This window comes from Cyanistes caeruleus, chromosome 1, assembly GCF_971803275.1.
Source record: "Cyanistes caeruleus chromosome 1, bCyaCae1.hap1.1, whole genome shotgun sequence".
Classification (NCBI taxonomy): domain Eukaryota; kingdom Metazoa; phylum Chordata; class Aves; order Passeriformes; family Paridae; genus Cyanistes; species Cyanistes caeruleus.
The window spans coordinates 150,432,112-150,458,259 of NC_141701.1; the positions used below are offsets into that span (position 1 = coordinate 150,432,112).

The 26,148-nt window shown below is 41.8% G+C and overlaps 1 protein-coding gene across 5 annotated transcripts in view; it reads right to left on the reverse strand.

The window, feature by feature from the left end:
• The window catches only part of OBSCN (obscurin, cytoskeletal calmodulin and titin-interacting RhoGEF), a 173,886-nt gene that overhangs the window by 25,153 nt on the left and 122,585 nt on the right, over positions 1-26,148 (reverse strand). For all 5 annotated transcript variants that reach the window (XM_086867180.1, XM_086867170.1, XM_086867200.1 and 2 more), the window contains 11 exons: positions 25,965-26,124; positions 25,438-25,554; positions 24,076-24,240; positions 22,837-22,995; positions 21,601-21,778; positions 20,208-20,321; positions 19,634-19,801; positions 18,681-18,783; positions 17,993-18,122; positions 16,820-16,925; positions 290-550 (listed from right to left, as the gene is read on the reverse strand). In XM_086867180.1, the coding sequence (XP_086723306.1) occupies positions 290-550; positions 16,820-16,925; positions 17,993-18,122; positions 18,681-18,783; positions 19,634-19,801; positions 20,208-20,321; positions 21,601-21,778; positions 22,837-22,995; positions 24,076-24,240; positions 25,438-25,554; positions 25,965-26,124 (1,661 nt within the window). The remainder of the gene's footprint in view (positions 1-289; positions 551-16,819; positions 16,926-17,992; positions 18,123-18,680; positions 18,784-19,633; positions 19,802-20,207; positions 20,322-21,600; positions 21,779-22,836; positions 22,996-24,075; positions 24,241-25,437; positions 25,555-25,964; positions 26,125-26,148) is intronic.

Genomic DNA, 26,148 nt, shown 5'->3' on the forward strand with positions numbered 1-26,148 from the left:
AAAATCCCCTATTCCTTAATTTTGGGCAGGTGATGAACCAAACTCTGTTTCAGACATGGTTTTCAAACACCTCCTGCTTCCAGAAAGATCTGCCCCAAACTTAGATCCAAGCTAACCCCAACCCACCCTCCATGTTTCTTTGGGTCTGAACGTCCTCTTTTAATCTTCATCTGCTAAAAATGCAATGACACAATGAAAAATGAGGTTAAAAACATCATTACTGGCACGTTCAATATTTCTCTGTCTCTCAACTCCCGGGGGACATCTCCCACCTTCATGCCAAACCTACCATGGTCTCCAGCAGCCTGGGTTTGGGTGCTGGCTTCATGAACTACCACGGAGGGCCCGGCTGCTGCCCCTGAGTGCTCTGAAGGAACAGGCCCAGGAGGGCCAAGGCCAAGGCCACCATCTGCTCGCATGCCCGGGGGGAGAGTCACCAGCAGTGACGCCGAGTCCATGAGTTTTTTCAGGGCTGTCTTGATCTCCTTATCAGCGCGCTGGAGCGAGGCCTGCACAGAAGTCTCCGTCTCTGACTGGGGGGAAGTCATTCCTACAGACAAGAACAACAACTTTTCTCTCTTAAGGGCTAAAAAGAAAACACTAGCACCATCCAACCCATGGAAATCTGAAACTGTATCATTTTCCCCTCCTAGAGAAGAGAGTTGATGAGGAAATGCTTAATTCCAGCAAGAGTAAATATAGCTGAGAGTTAAAATAAGAAGGTTGGCACAAAATGCTTTGGAAAGTTGTATGTCAGCAGGCTGGGGACACTGGGGACACTATGGTAACACCTGGCTTGTTCCCAGATCATGGAACAAAGGATCCATCTCCCAGCTCAACCCGACACTGGTCTGTCAAAGATACCTTTATTAATCACAGAATATCCTCAATGGGAAAGGATCCACAGGGATCATCCAGTCCAGCTCCTGGCCCTGCACAGTCACCCAACAATCCCACCCTGTTCCTGGGGCTGTTATCCAAACATTCCTGGAGCTCTGGCAGCTTTGGGGCTGTGCCCATTCCCTGGGGAGTCTGGGCAGTGCCCAGCACCCTCTGGGGGAAGATCCAACCACTGGATAAGACCAATGACATGAACCCATTGCACTGATACAGACCCTACATGCAAGGAAGACGTTATCTCACAGGGAGGGAACAGGAATCAGCCTCATCAGTGACTCTGGAGAAGGGCAAGGGAACAAAGAGAGGGCTGTTCTTTTTCATCAAAGTCTGGCAGAAAAGCCACTCCTTGCTCTAGGGTGGTGTTGTTTGTCCTAGTTCACAGTATCTAAGTATTTCTGATGGGTTTGCATGTAGAAGGCTGGGATGGGATCACAGACTGCAGGAGCTCATCTCACCCAATCTCCTGCCAGATAAACCTTCCAAAAATCATGAAGAGGCACAAAGGGATGGATGGTACCTAGGCAAGCCCCCATGTAATCATGAAGACAGGGAAAATGCAAGTCAGATTAGGACAATGATCATTCTTAATGTAATTGCTCACCAAGCAAGAGAGAAAACTCAAATTATCACATGGTTTGAGAAAAAAACAAGAGTGTTTGGAATAAACAGCTCTGACTTGTTTAATGTCATTGACATTAATGAGCATGTCCAGTAGGGGTTTTGATTCTGCTCCTTTTCTGGCCTCAAGAAAGTCAATTCCCATGATAGACCTGAGAAAATAAAGTTGAAGGCTATGTGTGGATGAAGACATCTCACTTGATTTTGTTTTCAATGATCATGATTTCAATATTTCTTTCCTAAATTTGTTGATGGAAAAAAGCAAGATTTGCTCACATGATGTCCCATCACTGTTCATCAACACTGGGCTGGCTGGAAGACATTAAATGTTTCCCTAGAGAAATACCTGGATTCTCTGGTGTTCCTGCTGTGTTTTCTGCCAGCTGGTGCTGTCCTGTGAACTGGGCAGCTGCCAGTGAGTGAAAGGATTGGAAAGGCATGAAACACTCAACAGGAAATATGTTCACAGGTGTAAAGACATGGATGTGGAGGTTATATACAATCACTGGTCTCCCCCGTGCTCCAACACCACCAATTTCCCCCCTGCCTAGGGGACATTACATCACTTCCTTCTTTTGGACACTGATTCAGGCTGAGGAACTTTAATATCCCCAGGATACATAGAACTATAGAACTAACAAACACCACAGTGATGACACCCTGTGATGGACAACCTCTTTCCCAGCTCTGAAACCTCAACCTTGAACCTTTCCACCCCACAACTTCAGCCCATCCCCAGGAACTCAAGACTGACACATATTTTGGAGCTCAGAAGTTTGGTCTCAGAGAAGGACCCAAGAGGATGTGAATCATTCAAGATTCCTGAGTTGGAAATATCCCTAAAATCAGGTTTTTTTCACTTCAACACTCCAGAAACTGTCCATAAAAAAGGAGCCAAAGCCCAACTGCATTAATATTCTTGGATTGCAACCCAGCTCCTGCTGAAGTCAGCGGGAGAAGAGGATGAGCTGATGGAATATCAAGTGCTGTAACAAAGAACACAGAAACCCAAGGAGTTCAGTGACAGCTGATGCAAGACATTTATTGATTTAAACTCAGCATCTAACAGCATATCTTGCACTTGACTTTTTTTGTGTGTGTGGCTGTTTTTTTTTTTCTTTTTTGTATCTCAAGCAAACTGAAGTTTCCACTTTATTAATACCCATTTACCTGCAGGAATTTCAATAAAACATTCACTGTATTAAAATCTTTCATACAGCTGTATCTTTTCATCTACAGGAAATAAATCCCCACACATCTCATTAGTTATCTACACAGTTTAATCACTTACAAGCATAATTTTTAACCTCTAGGAAAATATTTTGAAAGTATATGCAATGAAGTTCTAATAAACCTTTCACTTTTTGAAAAGAGCCCTGCATAGAATTTTAAAAATTCCCTTCAACTTTTCTCTTTTGCTTAAATTTCAAAAGAAAATGTAAACAGATGTTAATTGCTTTGAGCTAATGAATCAAAGTATAATTATTTCTTCTATGACCATCTGAAGTGCAGCCTTAGAGCTTCTTTAGAAAAACCTGAGTGTCGACCACAACAGGAGGAAACCTCCACATTCCTTTACACATCCTCATTATCTTTGGTTTGAATATTAAATTTTTTGAAGACTGTCACAGGGCAAATAGTTTTCTCAGCAGTATTTGATCTGAATCAAATCCACTTCCTTCTGTGGAATTATTCTAGATTGATACTAGAATAACTGTGATCAGAGTCAGGCTCAAAATAAAAGAAGTGTTTTTAGTTTTGGAAGCATTTCCCTGTTGTGTATCTGTTACTTTCCAATGTACAGTGCAATATATGAAAAACAATATATATATCCATCGTATTGCTCCATTATAAAACAAACAGTATAAACCAAGGAGATGTTATAAAAAATGGGATAGTACCATAAAGGAAGCTTGATTTCCTTCACCACTGGAAAAGCATCCTATATCATGAAGGTAGTGCACGCAACATCCTGAGTGGATGTTGAAAGTGAAAGGCTGTGAAATCAATATGTTCATTTTAGTCAGCACAAGGTGCAGCTGCAGAAGGGAAAAAAAAAACGACTTTTCTACAAGCACCTTTTGTGAATTCAGTCCCTGTTGGCAGGAATATTGCCCCAAGCCTCCAGAACGAGCTCCTCGATATCGCCTGGCTGGGAAACACTGAGCCAACCTCATCCATTCCTTCCCAAGGCAGAAACTCACTCCTCTCCACTCTCTCCTCATGCTTCTTAGAAATTCAGCTGTGCCTGAGCATTTCTGGTTTCCCTAAACCATAAATGAAAACAGTTTCTGCTGAACACTTCTACAGGGCTCAGCTGGGACAGGGTGTGGGGACTTCTCACCCCACATCTCTGTCACCAGAGAGGGCCAGTGCAGGATCCTGCTGAGATCAATGAGCTCCAGCTGGCACCAAGATTTGGGCCTGGGAACTCATCTCTTACCAGAGCAGCTTGTTGGAGGTCTGGGCAACATCCGTTTTTGGTGAAGCCAACAGGGATGGGCTATGCTCAGTGCACCTCAGCCTTTCCCTCATGCAGCATTCCCACTGCAAAGCTCCAGAGGAACTCCACAGACAGTTCCTCCTCGAGGCACCTCGACCTTCCTGGTTACAGTAATACGATGCAATTGCAACTGGCAGCCCAATACATTTGGAACAGATCTATGTTTCAACTGAATATTTATGGTAAAGATCTTTTTTCTCTTTATTTATTTCTTTTTTAATCTGTGCTCCTGCTACTTTGCCATAGCCCAGTGGTAAAATTCCTCTTATCACATATAAAGGACATCATGGATCAATCTTTTAGCAGGAATGTTTCACCACTGGCATGTTCAGGAGACGAAATACTCATCCGGTCATATTTATTGGCAAAGACCACATCTGTGGTCCTTTGAAGACCACATTTGTCGTTCTGTGTATTTGTTAATGTTTGACTGCAGATGCAGCAATTATTTTGTGCAGCACTTTAAACTTTCAGTGCATGTTAACTAAATTATATTTCAAAAGATATGGTTTATAAATCCACCACACTAGAATGCAGAATAATGAAACCTACATTATCAGACAACTAGGAAGTGGATTTTAAAATATCCATAATTTAGAAAAGATAGTCTTTTTCACTTAAAGCAGAAGAGAACAACAAAAGTCTTGCTTCCTCACAACAGTGGGACTCTCACCACTGACCAGAGTCAAACTGGGATTTCAACCCAGTTTGAATCCCTGGTATGTGTAATATTTCCTGTATATCTCATTATATGGCAGAAGGTTAAAATAATACACCCAGACTGTGTGTGTTGAAAGGTTTAGGTAGAAATTTTGGTAGAGCTAATTGGTGTCACAAGTGTAGAGCAGAGTCAAAGCAGAGTGAAGCTTCATGACCTTTGGGCCCACACGGTGACAGGAGACACCCCCTGTCTTGGGCTACTGAAGGATGCTGAAAAGCTTAGATACTTTCACCTCCTTGCCACACCATAAACTGACACGTGAAACAATTACTAAGTTCATGGACAAAAACCACACTTCTTCATCTTTATTTCTGTCATAGGTAGAAGAATCAGGCTTTTCCTAAACCTCCCATCACTGCTCCACTATGGAATGATACATGTTCACCTAGATCAAAGCTTTTAAAGTTACAAACTGTTCTGACAGACTGTTCCCTTTAAGACTGGAAAAGCTTGACACATCATATTTAAATACATTTCCCTCTAAGGTATTCCCTTGTACTTGTTACCTCGCAATCTTTGCCACCAATTCCCCTCGCCTACAACAATTTTGATTATTTTTCTTTTTTTTTTTTTAATAAAGCTGCTATCTTTGGTGTTAAAAATTATGCTTGTGTCTGCTCAGCTCTGGGAGAGGTCTTCTGTGCTGATGTGCAAGGTGACAGGCTCGCCAACAGTCCCATAGCTGAGGGTTCTGGTGGAAACTTCAGTTTTAAAGCTGGACTGCCCGTTGTCCGCTGAGCGCTGGACCTCGGTGCAGAAGGAGGGCTTCACCGTGAAGGAGGGCCCGGGAGGAGCCGCGCGGGAATCGCTCACACGGAAGGAAATGTTGGAGGGGCCCACGGACTGCACGCCGGTCACCCGAGAGGCCGACACGAACACGCCCCTGGGAACGTGCTCCTCGTACTGGCTGAAGAACCTCTGCCTGGGCTCGGGCACCACGGGCCTCACCAGGTTCAGCAGCACCGGCTTCCCGATGGTCGGCTCGTTGATCTCCGTCTGCAGCACGGAGATCTCGCAGGGCTTCTCTGCCGTGTGCTTCTGATCCTCACACCTGTAGGTCTCGCCTTCTTGAGGGACGTAATCCTCCAGGTCCTCCAGAGTCAAGAGTTTGCCGTTGTGGGTTAAAATCTTGCGGTCCCGGGTGCTGATGTCGTCTGTGTGTAGCTCCTCTGGCTCATCCACGATGACGTTGTCCTCCTCGGGCAGGATGTCCTGTATTACTTCGGGTACCTCCTCTCCAACAGGCCAAGACACGTGCACTTCACCGACCCCCTCGTTATCCTCTGGACTCGCCGGGGAGAACAGAACTTCCTGTTGGTCTCCAGCAGCTGTCCCAAAACGGAAGACCAAAGGCTCGCCCCCGCAGGCAAGCAGCGGGGAGGCGGTGTCTGACCCACAGTCAGCACGTGGCTCCTGTGGGCAGCCCTTTCCTTCAGGTCCGTAATCCATAAATGAATCACTTCCAAATTGCTCAGACCCACACGGGGAGTTTCTCTCTTCGCTGCTGACTTGAGGTCCTTCCTGCTCAGTCGTATACACCAGAGGTTGGATGTCAGTTTCAGAGAGACCTTCATTTGGCAGAGATTTTGACTGTTCCACCAATTTATTGTTGGAATTGTTTGTGTTTGGATCATCTTCTGGGGAGTGCTTCGGCCTTGAGCTGGGAAAAGTGAACGTTAACACCCCTGAGTCATCTTTTTCTTGTTTTGCTGGGGAAGAACCTCTTTTCCTTGTGGGCTTTGGTGACTTTTTCACCTTGAATTCAATTATTTCTTCCACTTCAACCCACTTGGGCTTTTTCTCTTCCTCTGTGCTCTCCACAACAACGTCTCTCGCCGCTGCCCCTTGCGTGTCCTCGTGTTCTGTGACATAAAGCCTGGGAACAGCAGCAGACTTTGGTGCTGTCTCCTGGTCGTGTCTGTGGACAGGCTGCCTGATCTTGGAGACATAAACCGGCTCCGACGCCGGCTCTGCCCGTGGGGAGCGGGAAGGAGAATGACCTGAAGGAGAACGTGCAGGAGAAACCCTTCCCCTTTGTCTTGGGCTCTTCACCACGGTGGTTATGGTCTCCTCTCTGACGGCAGAAAGGGGTGGAGTTGGCAGGGAGACGAGACTTTTTGGGGAGCCACACTCCACCAGCACATGCCGCGGCTGGCCAAGGTGCCACATGGGGTTAGTTTGGGTGAGCGTTCCAGCTTTTGGGGAAGCAGTCATTTTGGGGGGGACACACACCCACATGCCCTTCTCCACTTCCCGAGCCAGAAAAAAACCTCAGTGCCCTTTTCCCCAGGGAAAACCCCAGCTCCATATTAACCTCCTCGGGTGTGAACACACAGCCAGCACGACCAGCTGAGAGATGCTCTGCTGGGTGCTGCTCTATTTCATGTGCTTGTGTTGATCACCTACTGTGCTACTTTGGACCCCCCAAAATTTTAAACACTCAAAGATTTTAAACTTTTCCTGAGTATCCTTGGCTAAAGTCCTAATTCCATCCACCTCAATGGCTAAATGCCCTTTATTGCAGTAGGGTCAACATCTTCTCAATAATATTTAATTAATGTAACATATTTCTCTCTCTTTTTTTTTTTTTTTTTTTTTTTTAATTACAGCCTCTTTTGCAACCAGGGATCTGCATTTCCACATGCAGAGCAGTTAAATTGAAAGGGATTAACCCTTAAAACGTGGAGCTGACCAGGAAAAGAAAGTTAGAACAACTCCTGCACAAGTCATCTATGCCAAAATGAATTTGTTTTCACCCTTCATAATACCATTAGTGCAGACACAGCCTGATCCACTGCCTCCAATAGACACAGGAATACCACGCCAAATCAGGATGCATAATTATGATTTCTCACCATATTTCTGCTGGCTTTACTTTAGATTTTTTGACTGAAGTTGGGCTGGTGATAAATGCTTCATCCCTGGAAACATTCAAGTTTGGATGGGGCTCTGAGTAGCCAGATTGAGGTGAAATTGTCCCTGTTTACAGCAAGGGGTTGGACTAGATTATCTTTAAAAGTCCCTTCTAACCCAAGGCCTGAATCCAGGCTTCAGTGCTCTTAATTTATAAACCTAGCATGCAGTTTCTCCTGCAGGTTTTTCTGTGGTGTGTCTTACACGGAAAAACTTCCAGGCAAATTCATTTCTGCCAGTGTTTCCCTGGCAAGCACAAGGAAGCCAGTGTTCCACATCTGCTCCAGTGGAAATCACAGAAAAAGCTCATTTTGTTTCTGTGTTGAGATTCTGTTCCTACTTCCAAGGAATGGGGTTAGAAACAAAGAATTAACTGAAGGGTCAAACAGTGGCCTGAGCTGAGATTAAGAATGGGAACAGCAGCTTTTTAATTCCTCTCTTCCTCCTCTCCATTCTCCAGTCACAGCCATGTGGGGCTGAAGGTCACCCCCTCTGTTCTTCAGACATCTCTGCTCTGATTTTTGCCCTTGAGAATGGAGAACTTATTTACAGCCATCATGAAAGACTAATCCTCTTGGGTTTCTTGCAGCCTTTCTCATCTTCTGGTCTTATCTTTGAGAATTTGTACTTCCTTCTCCTCTGGAGATCGGATTTGTTTCCACCATCAGTCTCTCCCTTTAAGGACGTGGTGGAGTCCAGGACTGGATCAGCTGCAGGGAGATTTATTTCCTTGCAGAGCACCCTCTCTTCCACTGCTCATTTCCACTGCTTTTCTCTTTTCTCTAAGTTTTCTGCAGTTTTTCCATAAACCTTTAATGTTTGTGCAGAGCCTTCCAACTGGCCATGGTGCCTTTCTGAATTACACAGAACTAAATCATTTTAGATGAGAATGAACCCTTGGGTGCTTGCAGTAGACTTTGATCTATGTTGCAAAGTTAAAACGGGTTTTTTGGAGTCTGGGATTTACACATATGGACATTGGTAAATCCCATCTCTCAATTATCAATAATTTCCTGCCAGTAGTTTTAAAGCTGCTTCTGTTTATCAGTTTGTCACAGATTAAGAATCTGCCCTTACAGAATTATTCCCAAACTTTCCCCATCACCATCCCAATTTCAGTTGAGGTCCACTCGAATTTAGAGTTCATGACCACAAAAGGAGAGGAATCTCTGTTTGGTATCTCACTCCTAATTTTACCAAATTCCTTAGAGCCTGCAGCCCTTGATTTAGGAATCCCTTCTGGAGCTGTCCAGAGCAACAGCCTGTGGCATTTAGATCTCAGAAACTTAGAAATCAGCTCCACTGATGGTATTTTGTATTAATGAATATTATTTAATCCACCAGTATTAATGCTGCTGCTCCAGATACAGGCATAGAGATATGGATAAATGGGATTTAACAAATTTTAGTGGCTCTGAGATTCTCTCCTGCCCACGACTTTCTCACAATATTTCTAAATTTGATATTAAAAAAAAACCACCTCTGTTCAGTTGCCTCAGTCTGAATCCTGGTCCTTGAGGCAGTATAGGTAAAAACACTTTATTTTCTGTTTTTTTCAGGGTGAAAAAGATCTGATGGCTGAAAATTTAACTGAGTTTATGTGCATCTTCTGGGAGGGGGGACAATTTATAAACCACTGCCTCCAAAAGGGCCAAGTGCATGGATCTAAAGGAATAATCCTTACAGAAAACAATAAAAGGGATAAAAGGTAGGCAAATCTTAACCATCTAACAAAAATAAAATTCACCCTCAAAAATAAATTAAAAACAATTAAAATAAATAAAATAAAACTAATAAAAATAAAATAAAACTAATAAAAAATAAAATAAAATAAAGTAAAATAAAATAAAGTAAAATAAAATAAAATAAAATAAAATAAAATAAAATAAAATAAAATAAAATAAAATAAAATAAAATAAAATAAAATAAAATAAAATAAAATAAAAATAAAAATAAGCCTCATGTCCAAGTCAAGGGCTGGTTTTAGCAGTAGTGCAGCTATTGAGGGAAGGCATTTCCCCAAAATATTCATTGTATAACTACTTCCTGCCCTCAGGACATGGTTGGAGTGGCCTGGAACTGCTCTGAAATCCTGTCACATGCCAGGGTCTCCCAGCACATGAAACAATTTTATTAGGTATTTCTTTCTGGTACTTAAGAAGATAAATTTACATTTTAATGGCTGCTTGGCTTCTAGGCCATGCATGACTGAGAAAATACTGCTTTTTTCAGTAATTAATATTTGTATTTTATAGGCATCCAGTATAAACCAGGCTAGAAGTATCTAAAAAGGCCAAGTCACTGGGACAATTATTTATATTAGAAATATAGACATAAAAGGGGATAAAAATATTCATCTTCCTACTGCTTCATTATACAAGGCTTTCCTGAAAAATGTAAAATAAAGCCAGAAGAAATCACTCTAAGCTCTGAGATATTTCTTAAATGGGTAGATATTTTCAGGTAGACAGTTCTCAAAGCTCGAAGTTTATTCAACACTGAGTCAGACTCTACCTTCCCCAACTCTTGTGCAACTCTATCAGCATCTGGGGGAATATTTTTCCTCTGTAATATCACAAAATGACTGCCCCAGGCTGTGTCAAACACCAATGCTGCTATTTTTGGAAAAGAACAACAGGACTTTTTTTAAGGTGATCACTTCACATGGCACAGAATTCCGTGGGATGTGGTGGGCTGGGGATGAACACACTTGCATGGCCAATGAACACAAGCTTGTTATTGGATCATGCAGAGGCAGCAAGGCAAAAAAACCACAAATGTTACCCAAAAAAAAAAAAAAAAAAAAATCAGCACTTACATGATGATGGTTTTCTTGGGCACTTTAGTCTCTTGTTCAGTGACTACAAAGAGAACAGTATGAACAGCATGGGGTTAAAGAAAGGCAAAAGCTGAAATGATTAAATTATCTTTGCTCAGTTAAACTGGAGTGAAAAATAACCAACTGTACCATCCCATCCATGCTTTCTGTGGTTATTTCTGGCATCATCTTTAGTGTTTCTGACCAGGAATGAAAATCCAGAATGCTCTCTGAACATTTAGCTTTGAAATTAGATATTTTGTGGAGAACAATTTGGCAAAAACTGCTTATTTTATGATTTTTATTTGGTAGGTGAAAGCTAGAAAACAAAGTCCTTATTTAATTTTTCTTTATCCTATAATAAGGTAGTGGTGGTGTCAGAAACCTGAAAATGCCTCAATCTGGAAAATCCTGGAAAGCTGAAATTCTTTAAATTGCATTTCACTTCCTAGAAAAAAAGAGTTTCCCCCAAAGACTGGATTCTGGCCAAACTTTTGTGGACTGGATATAAAATCTAAGCTGATAAATATGAAAACTAATATCATTATCATCAGCAAAGAAAAATCAGCATTAAAAACCCCAAAACCCCAAATCCTAGGAAACCCAGGAGAGCTCTGTGTCTGCTCCATCTCTTTTTTTTTTCTCTAATTTACATCTTTTCCTGACACTTCTCCCATAACCAACTGGAAGCTGTTGATGCATATCAGAAGCAAAAGTTACAATTTCATGGTGTTGCAAATATTTCTTAAAACTGACATTTTTAAAAAGTAGAAAGATACCATTTAAAGAACTAATTGAGATTTTTTAGCAGGTTTCCCATCCTATCCACTGGAATAAAATTAAGTCAATCTTTGAACCACACTGCTCTGAGCACACTCTGAACTGCTGAACCTATTTGAGATCTAGAAAAAAAAACATCAGCAGGCCCCACTTTTTATTTAACAAACTAGCAAAATGTCTAAAAAAACCCCATAATTTAATCTCCAGAAATTGGTTTTCAATTTTCCAGCCAGCCTACAATAAATAAGCTCTGGTAATTTTCAGTCAGTGCAATTTAAGTGAACTGCTACTTAAAAATATCAATAAAATTACAAACAGTTCTTGCCCAGGGAATTTGGAGTGTCTGTATTATTTGTTAAATAACTCATGATTAGTGGTGATGTTTTCAATGGTGCCCCCAAACCTGCATTGACTGAAAATTAAAAATACATTTACAATATTAAATGGAAAACTTTAACTTAATTTTCCTTCCACTTCACTTCCAAGGGCTCTTCCCTGCCTCAGGTAAAAACACAATTTGACCATAATGAAAAAGAATTTTGTGCAGATATTGGTGTTAATATCTGACCTAGAGCTCATGTTTCTTTTGCAGAACCTTGTCTTGTTTATGCCTATAAAAATCTGGAATCATTTCCCAGAGATTCAAAGGAGTTACTGCAGAACTGGGTGAGTTTCAACAGAGTCTGTTTGGAAATTTGAGTTTACATTAACTGGGTAAGTAAAGAGCAAAATTATTTTCAAATATTTATCCCTGGACACAATTGCAATAAAACCATTTACCTATCCTTAATCAACATCTTGTTTTAAACAACTCAAACCTTGTTTTAAATGGTGGAATGATAATAATTGTGATGGCAGATGAACTGAGTGCTCAAACAATTTACTACACTCAGGTTGGAGATTCTCACTGAATTTTTAAATCACTATTCTGCAATTTTCAAATAACTTTTAGAACATCTCATTAAATAATATTATGGAATTCATCCATATGCAGCGAGTATATGAGTAAAAATTCTGGTGTTCTGATTGAAATGTTTTAATTAATTGGATTATACACCTGAAAAACAGTTGTTTTCTATAATTATTTTAGCAGTGAGTGTATTTGGATGAGAATTAGGTAATATAAACTAAATAGTTGAATAAATTTAATGAAATTTCACAGTGTCTATAAGAAAAAGTCTCTTTGATGGTTGCTCTATAAATGTCTGTTCTTGCAGTCCTCTCAAATGACACCAACTGTGATATTTATATTTGTAGTGGATGCCAAGGAGATTCAATATATAAATATTGAATATTCTTTACTAATAAAAGTTCAGCAGGCCTGGGATGAGAAAGCTGAAAATAGCATTTAATAAATTGTATATGTACTGTCTGAGGTGTGAGGGAGGATTTGAGCAATCCTATATTGAAGGATAGAACCACACGAAAGTAGGATGAGAGAATTTGGGTTTCTTTTACTTTTTGTTTGTTTGCTTTTTGGGGTTTTTTTTGTGGTTTTTTTTGTTTTCCCCGAGAGGAAAATATTCTGCATCCATTTTTAGCACCAGATTTATCATTTCAACTTTTCAAGAGCATTTTAGGCAAACAGCTTTGCAAAGCAGGAGCCCCTGATAAGCAGGTTAAAAGCTGTAAGCATTAGGGACAGCCAGTGCTTTTGTAGGACCAGACATCTCTTGGGTTAATAGATTAAAACATTGGCCAACAAGTGATGGAACACTGAGGATAAGTGAGTTCTCCTTGCTCTGAATGGATGGAAGGTTATTTATGGCCTTTATTACAATTTTTAAGTCTCTTTTCTCCACTCACAGAAGCTTAAACCTATTTTTTCTCCCCAGTTCACGCTGCTGCCATGAACCAGAGGAGCACTGCTCTGTTTTCACCTCCTTCTGCTAAACTTCTGGAGACTAGTCTGCAAAACCTGACAAGAACTGCTAAAACTAATCCTAAAAGGAGCAATTCCTGCAATCATCGAGGTTGGGAAAGACCCTTGGGATCGTTGAATCCAGCTGCTAAGCCAGCAGTGCCACCTTCACCACTAAACCACTAAACCCTGTCCCTAAGTGCCACATCCATGGGTCTTTGAAATCCCTCCAGGGCTGGTGGCTCAATTCATGGATATAAGAGGGATTTTTTAATTTTAAGAATGAAATGGAAGTGTTTTGGGATCTCTCTCAAAAATACCCCACTGAAACCTGAACAAACAAAACCCCCCCAAACCCAAACAAGCAAAAGGCTCCACTCCTGCAGTGACTGACACGGTTTCAAAGGCAGATGGGGCTCTCCTGAATTTGCACTGAAAACCCTGTGGCCTGGCCAAAAATGAGACTAAACCATGGTGATAAGAGAATAAAAATAATGAGGTAAATACCCCAGTCAGGCAACATCCAAATGGCCTGGGGACAAACTCCTGTGCCCTATTTCGTCAGTAACACTAAGAGATCTAATCCTCCTCTGTATTTTAAATCTTTATTGTGAGAACTTCAAATTCTGCTGATTTTTAACAAGGTGGCTCCTACAAGGCAACTGAAGAACATGACAAGGCTCTGCATGAAATCTAAGGTAAAGATGTGAAGGAATTATTGTTGCCTGGCTGCAGCTGCTTTGGGAATTTTTATTTATGGCTTTATCTCCACTCCTGTACCTGACTCCTCCCCTTGTATCGACTGTCTCGTTCTAGGTCCTGACCTGCCCACCCATGTGGAAATGCAACACCTTTCCAAGGCACTGGGCTTTGCTTTCCCTAACAAATAATCAAGTTAGTGAGCCTGGATGGGTAAATCACACCAGAACATGCCAGAGCACATCAGCCCAGGTGTGCCGTGTACAGGTTAAGCAGCAAGGTGCAAAGCAGACACAGTCAACTGGAAGTCAAAGAGAAGGATCTTCTTTCAGCTACACTTTTTTTTAAAGTGTCTCAAATTCTTCCAATATCCACAGAAAGAGGATTTTTTTGAGCAACCCTCCATTGACTTCAGTGCAGCGACCAGGTGTGGCTGAAGGCAGATCTCAGCTCACACGGGATCCCTTAGTCCAGTGGTTTCCATCCTTTTTGGATTTGGTCCATCCAAGGGACCTGCAAACTCCCATAGTGTGAATTTAAGCCAAAGAATTTTGGTTTTGATACCCACGGTCTTGGGCTGTGGACCATCACCAGCTGCAGGTCAGGGCTCATAAACCACTGGACTAATGGTATCCTAAACCGTGGGTTTGGTTCAGCAGAATAAACAGTACAGAAAGGCAGGAGGATAAAAACTAAAATAGTTGCCCTTTGGGTGCCTCATGAGACTCAGACAATCATTTCACAGGAACAGAGATAAATCAGACCCAGGGTGCAGGTGAGCCAGGAAGCAGGCACGGTATCTATTTCCTGTTGTGAGAGCAGTAATGTTGTCCTCTTGGTGAAGTTACAAGTATTCCCATTTTCACAAATAGGAAGGATTTTGAGGATGGAAAGAGATAGCCTTCATGAGATCCACCTGTCCTCCAGTTCTCTGCCAGATGAACCTGATTTTTCCCCAGGTAGATCAAGGCTGGTTATTGATTCTCAAGAAAGCAACGAATTCCCTCCTCGGTCAAGTGCATTGTGCCAAATTCATCCCTGGTGCGATTCTGCTCACAACAATCCTCTTGCTTCATGGATGAGCCTATTTTCTCCACTGGCCTGAAGCAGCTCTCCCCCTGTTTCTCCCTGGAGATGACTCAGGGATCTATTTTCTTCCCTATTACGGAGTTCAAACAATTGCACATCACAGAATAAACCTATTTCATGACATTTCTGAAGCTTCCAGGAAAACTCCAATTATATTTCTGTAACCAAGCTCACAGGTTTTTTTTGTTTGTTTGTTTATGATCATAGGAATAACAGCAGATGAGGAATTTTGGGCTGAACATACACATTTGCAACCCCCAGAGCTGAAAATGCTCCTAACATTTTATACAACCCTTGTTTTCTTTTATAACATCTGCCTGAAGGGAACTTCATCAAGATACACCACCCTGACAGGGATTTCTTTGTGTTCTTCTACATCCTGCACACAACTTATTTTTCTCTCTTTGGGGCATAGAAAAGACAAAGAATTCGAGTACTTGAAGGTTTATTTGGCTGAAAAAATTATAGTGATTCTACACTTACACCATCCTCCCTGTAATGCTTTTTGATGGCACTCTGGGAAAGAACTAAAAGGAAAACATGTTTCAAATGAAGTCAAGAAAGTTCATAGATCAGGATGCTAATCTTAATAATTTATTGTGGATGAAGCCTCTAAATGTAATAGCACATTTGTGTCTACAGGGGACTTGCCCAAAGGTCCTGCCAGACCAGGGTCCTGTCTCAAACAGGGCCAAGGGCAGAAGACTGTAGAAAGTGATGAAAAAATATGAGTAGAGGATCATTTATCCCTGAATATTTTTCCAGACTGCAGCATTTTCTGCCCAGCAGCTTCACGAGTCAGAACACTGCCTCGTGGTGGACATTGATAATGTCAATAATACCCTTTCCAACACGCTCTGGAACTCCTGTTATTATCACAAGACAGTGTGGAAACACCAAAACTGAGGAAAGAAGGTCCTAGAGCCGTTGGCAAAACTCTGGCTTTTGTTGGGAGTGTCTCCACCATCCACATCTGGGAGAGGCCTGTGAAACCAAGGTTTGCTGGCAAGAAAAGGCCTGTGCCTGTCCACATCCTCTCTCTTGCCCTCCAAATCTGTCCCTAACCTATTAAAGGTGGTCCCTTGGCTGTCTCATCTGCTGAGCTGCCACTGGGAGCTGTTCAAGAGAGACAGGACTGGCTGGCTCATACTCAGCCACACAAGGACACTTACAAGATGTACCAGGAACAAATTCCCTGTGCCAGGAAATGCTCCCTAGGGAGATGTAGCCGTGGATTTAAACTGGGCTGTGATGGGTTTACAGCTAACACACTCTTGTGTGGAAATCCCTGGGATCAGCAGGGAACTTTAGGCAGTAATGACTAAAAGTTGTGAAGAAAGATGCAATTTTGGATGGGTGTAAAATCAATTCTTATCGCCCTACCAAATACCAGGTGAAACTGCCAGAAAAAAAAAGGAACAGTCTCTATGACTATCCCTGGACAGTCCTAAATAATGGATGAACTAACCATTGCTCAGGACACACTGCTGTCAGTTCTGCTTTCCAAAGTCATCCCTGATATCCTTCAGTGGTATTCTAGAACAATCACAGTATGCCTCCACCTTTACTTAGTGGCCCCTGTAGCATTTCTGCCAGGCTGACACACATTTTCAAATATTCCAACAACACATAGCATTTCTTTTTGCTCTAGTGGTGGTGTGACAAACCCTTCATTTGCTCCTCCGTTTTCATATAACGCATTCACGAGCATTATATGAAGTTGATTTGCCAGGCTTGGAAATCAACAGATGATGATGGGCACGGAGCCGAGCTGCCCTGTGCCCATGCACATCTCCAGAGACGCACAGATACACGGACACCAACAACCAACATGGATAAGATGGCAAAAGATACTGGATCCTCATTGTTTTTAGGGGAATTGGCTGGCGTACGTACGGAGCTGGGCAAGGGTCGTACCTTCAATGGTGATGGCTTGGTCTCCTCTCCTCTCCTGGGTCAGGGCTGCGGCGCTGTGGTGGTAAAGCTCTGCTCCACTTTTGGCAGACCCTAATCTGTTCATCAGCTGAAGAGAATTGTGCAGGGCCAAATGAAACACAGTATGTTTTTTGTCATGATAAACCCCTGCCTGTGCTACCTTTGAAAGTTCAGTGATGACAGAAATGGGTGAAGGTGTGACCCCAGTGCAAGCTGGAGTTTGAAGGGACACTTTGCTGCTCAGTGGAGTTCTTGGGCTTTTACCAAAAATTACTCACAAGACAAGTTACTGCACATCAGCAAACTTATTTACTTAATTATTGGGTGCTTGCTCTGTAGCCTGGGAGTTGCTCCTGGGGTAACTCTGTCTCTACCAACAGGCCCAGATTCCTGCTGTGCACATACTTAGAGGGCCATTAAAGAGGATTTTTTTTCTGTTTTATCATCCAATAATTATTTAGTATACTGGGAATATTGGACCTTAGGATCTTAGTCAATGGCAAATGCAGGGTAGTCTGGTTTTGCTAAAATTCCAGTAGAATTCTTTCAGGTATATGAAACTCCCTAAATGTTTCTTTGAGCTGAACCATTTTACCATGGAGCAGCTGACCCATGCTTATTTCTTAAACCAAGACAAATTTATTTTATTGCCAAATCCTCAGAACTTATTTCTGTTTTGTTACTATGAATGCATAGACTATGCCAAATTTTCATAAAATATCTTATATTTTGAAATATTTATCAGCTACTTCCATGGATGTTAGGTAAACAAAACAGGAATTCCAGTGGTTTATCCTTCTGTTTAGACTTAATTTCTTTCTTTTGGCTCTGGAGGGTTTCTTAGTCATAATTTAAAGACAGTCCAGAAACAAAATATCACATCAGAATTGTCCCAAATTTTGTAAGACTTTACTCTAAAGACCTGGATCTGAGTTTAAGCTCCAGAACGAGCTCCATCAATTCTTACTGGTACCAACAAACTGTCAGATCAGAATATTCTGAAGCTTTTGGACATTCACATTCCAGATCTAGCTCAGCCTGAATTTCTATAGTATTTCTATGAGCAATTACTCAGCCATGGGTCATTCCCAGTGAAATGAACTCTCCTGCCTGTATCATTTCAGATGGAAGATACTTAAATCTCTCCTGACTTACCTCACATTCATAGTGCCCCATGTCTTCATTGGAAGGGTTCTTGACCACCAGGACTACGATGCCACTCCGTGGTTCACTGAAAGTCTGGTATTTACCGGTGTCCTTCAGCAGCACCCCATCTTTGTACCATCTGAGTGGGAAAACATGGACTATAAGCCAGGAAAAATTATGCAGCGTCAAGAGGTCTCCAAGACCATTGATCCATCCATCAAACAACTCAGGAGTTAGTCCTTAGAGAAATGTTTGGATCCTGGAAGGGAGGGCTGCAGGTGGGGAGATCACACCTGAGTATTAAACTGCAACATTTATGACATTCTTCCCAAGAGATCTCCTCAGTCAGTACAGGAAAAAGGGATTTAAATGATCACAAGATTTGCTGAGCTTTTGTCTGAACACCTGATAAAATCAAGTCAGGTGTAAGGCAGGGAGTATAAACAATGATAAAATGTTTTCCAGGGGTTTAGATTGGACAGTCCTCCTCAGAGTCTATCTGTGGGTATTTCTTTTCAAACTCTAGCTAAAATTAACTGCTGAGAATCTCAGGAATGCCTGGACCATGAAGAGCCAGCACTGGCATGGGGTAAAGATGGAAGACACAGTAAAGAAAGGGTCATAAACTCAAAATTACTTTTCTGAGTATGCAAAATAGGAAACCAGGATTTGTACCCATATTAATTGTAGGACTGACCTGATCTGAGGCCTGGGTGCTCCTTCCACAGTGCAGGTGAACTGGACATCTTCACCCTCGACAAGATAAGCATTTCTGACCTTGTTCACAAACCGAGGGGGCACTGCAAAATGCAAAGGTAAATGTGACTGGTAGCTGGAAATACAAACAGGTAGGAAGGGCGTGTCCCTGACCAGATAATTCTCTATTCTCTAAGTGCATCTAAAGGATACTAAAGACAAAATGTTTTGGCCTAAAAACAGTTGCCTGCACCTGTACATATTTTCTTTTTTTTTTTTTTTTTAAATATTATCCAGTATATGTTGTATAGAATGTCTTAATATTTGGAATATCATAGAAACATAGGATCATTTAGTTTGGAAAAGACCTCTGAGGTCATGGAGTCCAGCCATTAACACTTCTAAGGCCAACAGTAAACCACATCTCCAAGTGCCACACCTAAATGTTTTTTGAGCTCTTCCAGGGATGGTGACTCCACCACTTCCATGAGAAGTTTGTTCTGGAGGTTGACAACACTTTTGGTGAAGAAATTTTCCCTAATCTCCAATTTAAACCTTCCCTGGTGCTGATTGAGGCTGTTGTCTCTCCTCCTCTTCCTGTTCCCTGGGAGCAGAGCCCAACCCTCCTGGCTGTCCCCTCCTGTCAGGGAGTTGTGCAGAGCCAGAGATTCCCCCTGAGCCTCCTTTTCTCCAGGCTGAACCCCTTTCCCAGCTTCCTCAGCCTCTCCTGGTGCTCCAGCCCCTTCCCCAGCTCTGCTCCCTTCCTGGACACACTCCAGCATCACAATGTCCTTCTTGTCATGGAAGTCTCAAAATCAACCCCAAGACTGGAGGTGCCTCAGCAGTGCCAGCACAGAGGACAGTGGCTGCCCTGGTCCTGCTGGTCACACCATGGCTGGTACAAGTTTGAGGTATTAGACCCCCTTAAATTACTGCATTTGTGCAAGACTTTACCTTGAACAAGGATCTTTCCCAAGGTACTGGCATTCCCAGCAGGACTGGAAGCGAAGCACATGTACTGTCCTGTGTCAGCCCCTGTCAGGTTGTCCAAGATCAGTGTGCAGGAACCATCAGGATCTTCTATTATGATGTGATGGGGATCCACCTCCACTGGCTTTCCATCTGAAAGAGAAATTTATTTTAAAATTGTTTACTAAGAGTTTCCTCCTTAGGAATTTCATCCTTTTGCTTGTCATCCTGAGGGGGCTGAGAGCTGTATTACTGCAGCTGATGTTGGTAGTTGAGGAATCAGCTCTTCCTCCAGCTCTCCGTGAAACATCATCCAGGACAAAGTACTGTTGAAGAGCCCCATACATCACCACTGCTCTCATTTAAAAGTGAAATTATCCCAGAGTACATTCTGTGCAGTGATAATTCTGCTTTTCCAGCTAAAGGAGCACACCCAAAACACCCAAAAACACAGTCTCCAGATTTGAGTATCTCTAGGGGATCAGCTCTTGGATTACCCACTGACCAGTTTCCACAGCAATATGGGCTGGGAGCAGATTTCCTGCCCTGCTGCTCATACCTTTGTACCAGCTGATGGATGGCTTGGGAGCTCCTGTCACCTTGCAGGCCAGCTTGACTGTCTCTCCCAGCTCGGCTGTGCAGTCTGCCAGTTCTTCCTCAAAGTCAGGAGGGACTGAAACACCAGAGGAAGCATGTTAGTCTGGAGGAAGGGGCTCTGTCCATAGCATGGCTGCTGCTAAGTGAGATAAGAATAATTTTTGCAAATCTGTGAGGTTCAGAATAGAAAAGTGAACAGGAAATTTTAGTAACTGAAGACTTTATGGGTGACATGCTCTCCTTGCTTGTCTGAGACTAATTTCAGACTGTAACATAAAGTTAGACCATATGAAAAAGAAGTAATTTATTGCTGATCTAGAATTATTTTAGACCATGATTGAAATAAGCACTTTTGTTATTCAGACACCACACATCTGTCTCATTAAGATAATTCTTCAAATAAAATGCAGCCTGGATTTCCAAAGTAGCATTCTTCATACTGTCCTCATAATGAAATCTATGCTTTTATTGAATCATAGAATTACAGAATGGTTTGGGTTGGAAGAGACCTTAAAGACCTCATTGAATTCCACCCCCTGACATGAGCAGGGACAACTTCCACTATCCCAGGCTGCTCCCAGCCCCATCCAGCCTGGCCTTGGATGGGATGGGGCAGCCACAGCTTTTTAAAGTGACTTTTATTTTAACCCATTGCTACCATATGAAACCATACAAAGTTATTCTGATAGTCTTCCTCACTAAAATATCTCAATAAAGGCACAAAAATTAAGTGCCCAGACTTGTTTTCAGTGTATTTGGACTAAATCCAATGCTGTTCCGGCATTTCCAGATGCCAAATACCCTTATGCTATAGTGGATACCATTTGTAGCTTATGCCTGGAAAGTAAAGATCTAATATCCCTGCTGATACATTTTGTGGACTGAGAACTGGTGGAATCTCAAATGACACTGAGAATGATGAAAGCCTTAATGACCAGACAAAAGTCCAAAGCAAGCCCAGGTGCAAAGATGGAGCAATGTAAGCCAGGAGTTGAGTAAAGAGTCTGGAACCCAGGGTCATTTGTACTGGGGTGTGTAGGACTCTGGATCAGGGTACAACCCCAGCTCTCCCTGCCTTTCCTCCAGGAGAGGTGCTTCAACCCTCAGATCATCTTCATGGCCTCTTCTGGACTCACTGCAGCAGCTCCACATCTATCTCATATTGGACACCCCACAGATGACACAGCACTTCAGGTGGGATCCCATGAGAGCAGAGCAGAGGGGCAGAATCCCCTCCCTGGAGCTGCTCCCACATTTAACGACCATAAACAGCTTCTCTCCCCCTTTTATAATTTCCTGAACCAAGGAGACCACCCAGAAAAAAAAAGATTTGGGCTGTCTTGTGCCACACTTACTCCAGATGGGCTCGCTGATCCGCTGCTGGATGCCCAAGATCTCCTTCACCCAGGAGTTCTTGATGTTCACGGTCCGCGCCTGCAGGAGGTATTTGCGCACCAAGTCCTCCCGTTCGTGCCAGATCTCAAAGGCCCGGTCATCCCCTTCCACCAGGTCGTTCACATCAATGTTGTTCAGCTGAGTGACACAAAGGGCAAGAAAGTCACTGCAAATCCTGTGTTTTTAGGAATTGCCAACAGCAAAAAGGGGTAATTTGTGCTGCCTTCAAAGATTTTTGAGATTGCGTAAGCAATGCAACGTGGCTTTGGCTGAAGAGCAGCCAGAGCTGAGAGTTGGGCTCAACCAGAGTTGAGAGTTATTTTCCTTGCTATATTTGACTTTCTGGTTACCAAACTGACATTTTCCTGGGGTTAATTTTTTAGGAAAACAATGTCCAGCATTAAAAGCCATCTCCAGGGTGGAACACACCATCCCTGAAGGGTTGGACCCAGGCAATTTGGAAAAAAATAGAGAACAGGACAAAGCATGGAAATGTTTCCATTTTATTTTTTCTTGGAAAATAAAAATCTGCCTATGAATGTTGATGAGGATGGAGATAAGGACTTTGAGAAGGTCCTAGCTGGGCTTGGTCAAGAGTTCCATGGGTTTTTTGGTTGGTTGGCTAGTTTTGATTGGAGCTGAGCAGCTCCTGCCTTGTGAAAAATCTTTCCTCAGTTTCTGGCAGTTTTAACCCAGAATGTCTAAAGATGAGTGGGTCAAATCCTCTGAATTTTTCCATTTCTGAACAGGAATTGGTGTCTGGAAGGGACATAACCAGCAGAGAGAACGTGATGGAATTTAGCAAATAAGATTCCTTCTAATTTACTCCCAATATTACAGACTGCCAAAACCAGAGATGTACAAATGCAATTTTCTCTACAAATTTTGTAGGCAGCAAAATCCAATTTATAATATCAATATATTTATTCTGTTAATTAAATGAGGTAACAGAGATAAATAAATGCTTGTACTTGTAATCTCCTTGCTGCATGGTAAAAGTCCACCCTGATGTTTTCTGACAGCTTTCTTAGAGGTTTAAAAAAGATATTTTTGGATAAGTGCAGATTCTACTTGTGCTTCAAAGACTTTGAAGCAAAGGAATAGCTCAGAAGGATTAGAAGACTGTCCAAGCTGGATATAAAAGTGAAGTTCTAATCGACAGAGAAATGCTTTATGAGAGCATAAAGTGATCAGACCTTCATGATGTTCTTGAAGATGTAGCTGTAGGTGTCTGTCTTTGTGTCTCGCTTTGGTTTGCAGATCACAATATAATTTTTGAAGAGGAAAACATGTCTTTTGTGTCCTTTCCATGCCATTCGAGCTCCTGGAGCTCCTTCCCACACAATGAAGTGGCCCTGGATAGGAAAAAGAAGGAAGAGCACATAGTGATACATCTGGAATAATTATCACAGTTATGTCTCACCATTGTTTTTCAGTGCCCAGATAACAAATGTTTCTTGTTGCATCATTCCTGATGTATTTCTGGTTTATTAAAGCACAGCTGATGGTTTCTAATGCTAAAGGTGACTCATCAGTCATGGGCACAGCCAGTGGCTGTCATCACACCTTCATTTAAATGGTATTATTTTGTGCCAGAAAAATAGAGAGCCTTTGTCAGGCAGAAATACTCTTGAAAATATTAAAGGAAAATTGTATTTTGGGTACTATATGGGCAGTTTATCTGATGATTTGGTCACCTTCACCAGAGCAGGAATTATTAATTTCACATAGCTTCAAACACAGACAGCTCAGATAGTGATATGGGTTTCCCCAGGCATCTCTAGGGAGAAGTAAACACTCAGTGGGTGTGACTGGACACTTTTTGGATGCCTAAATGTGGAGAGATGAATGCCCACAACAGCATCACTATAATTTAACCTTACTTGCTTCACTCAGCAATACACCATGATCCCCATGGAAAACATTTGATACAGACAGAATTAATTAATTGCCTGGTATAACACAATAAATCTGTAGAGAAACAGGAATTTGAGTGAAGCTGTGGCAAGTCCTTGACTAAAGTGTCCTAAAGCCGGGTTATCTAAAAAGCCACAGAGCTGGTTCGTGGGATAAACCTGGGGGAGCACATGGGTTTGTTGATGCCAGTAACTCTAGGACCTGCCCTGTGTTGCTTCCAAATAATATGAGAGGATGAGTTAAAACCCTTTTAGATCATGTAGGGGCCCAGAACAATTTTACTCCTGTCACAAAGGTGAATAACTGCATTATGTGCGAATTTCTCCATAAGCATCCATGCTCTGCCATTTCAAACCTTAGTGGAGCCAGAACGCCCATTTCTGGACAGCAGAAAGCGAAATAAGCAAATCATCTCTTTTAAACATCATTTCTAAAGGATTTTCTTCTAAGAATTAAGGCTCCTTAGAGACTGGTGAAGGCACACACGGAACCAACAGCGACTGGGAAATTCCAGTTACCTGCCGGATGGGTTCCCCGAGGCTTTCCAAGGTCCCGGGATAATTCTCAATAAGTGAGACATGGAGGTTGTTCTCTGCTCTTCGGGTGAGGGCAGACACAATGGCATAGGCCTGCTCCAGCAAAGCGCAGTTCTGGCTGTTTCTGGCTTTGTTTCGGATTAATTCCTGTAGGTGAATGAAGAAAATATTAGTGGACAATCAGAGAGAAAAAAAAGCAGCTCCTTCAGAGCCAAAGAGTTTCTCAGTATCTGGTCTGGCTCTTTCACCTGAGCAAGTTTTATCCTATTTTTCACCATGTGCTTCTGAAATAACAAAGTCTTTTCTTTCCTACCTATTCTGCTGGTTAGTCTCAAAGACTAACCAGTCTGGATTTTCCTTACACCAGTTGACATTAAGCAAAGATGAAGTTGAAATAAACACCAGATATGCTTTGGCGGTTGAAAACCAAAAATTCCAAAGTGATCCTAAATGTGCCCATTGCATTTCTCTTCTGCTGACCCTCACAGTATCAGAGGACAAGGAATTCATGTGCTGAGCCAACTTTAGATTAATATAATATATTAATAAAAAGAGAGATTGGAAAAAATGTGAAATGGCATTTTCCCTGTTCTTCTCACATTTGTTCCTGTTCCTCTCTTCCAGTGATGAAGGCATGGAAAACGCCTTTGCTCCTCCAAAAGACCCTTAAAAATGTTGATGTTTGTGTGTGAGAATGTGTTCAGTAGTAGAAAGTTCTTCAAAATATTCAAACTGCTAATTTATACCACATTAGAATACATCAATATTTTGCCATGATTATTTTCTTCCTGAGTATCCTAGTGCTATTTCTCATGAAAATACTGTTTAAAATGTTGCTCTCAAATGTTTGCTTGTGGTCTAAGACAATAAAACAGATGCAAGCCTGAAAGACAAAATATTTCAGGGTGGTAGAATGGGGCAAAGCTTTTCAGAAAACAAGAATTTCATCATACTATAATATCAGTATAAAACATAAGGAAGAAGTAAGTCATTATCTTAGACATGGAAACTGCTTATCTTTATCACATAAATGTTGCTGAGTTTGAAGCAAATTCATACCTGTCATCCATGCAGGCATATATTATATCATACATATATTTTCGCATATAGTTAAAGATAAAGCCTCACTAAACTTTATGGAGTTGGATTCTGTGAACCTCCACCTGGATTTACATTTACAAAACTATTTTGAGAACACCACCACTGATTAATCTCTTATTTACTCAAGCAGTTTTCAATTGTAGTTGCATCAGAAGGAAGACAAGAAATAGGAAATAAAAATAAAATCTTTTTCTGCACAAACTGCACAGAGCAGAACAGAAACCTGTTACAACATCTCTTTACCTTAATTATTGTCTGGTACTGCTGAATCCTGTTTATGGGTTTTTCCAGGTAGTGCTGCAGTGGTGGGATCAGTGGCTGTGAGGGATCTTCATTAGTTACAAATTCATCTGTGTATCTCTGAAAAAATACATGGAATAACAAGGAAAGGTTGTTATAAAGAGCAGTAGAAAAAAATCCTGAGTAGCTGGAGCAGATAAACAATATTTGTCTATCTATATTTATGATTTATGTGAGTTCTCTCGGTCTTATAATGTCATAGCCCTTAAAACATCCTTTAATTACAATTACATAAACACAGCCACATTTAAGTCTGTTTAAAGTTTATGATATTAGTAAATGCATAAGAATATGTTCCCATATTGTCTGCACTTACCAGAAAAAGCTGGAAAGTGAACTAAAAATCATTATTTTTAACAAAAGATATTACAAACACTTTTGAGGTTCACATTCGTGATTAACAACTACATTTCTTGATGTGGTGGGTTACAGGATGAATTTTCCACATGTGCTTTCGGCTCCTGCCTTACCTTGTAGAAATCCTGGACAGCTTTGCTGACAACAATTGACTCAGCCTGGACCCTTCCCACCAGGTACTGGATGTACTTGTTAAACTCTGCCTCGTGCTTGATGAAGCACATGGCCACGTCATCATCAGTGTCACAGCCCTGCAAGCTCCGGAGGAAGACACTGTGGGGACAGGAGAAAAGGCGC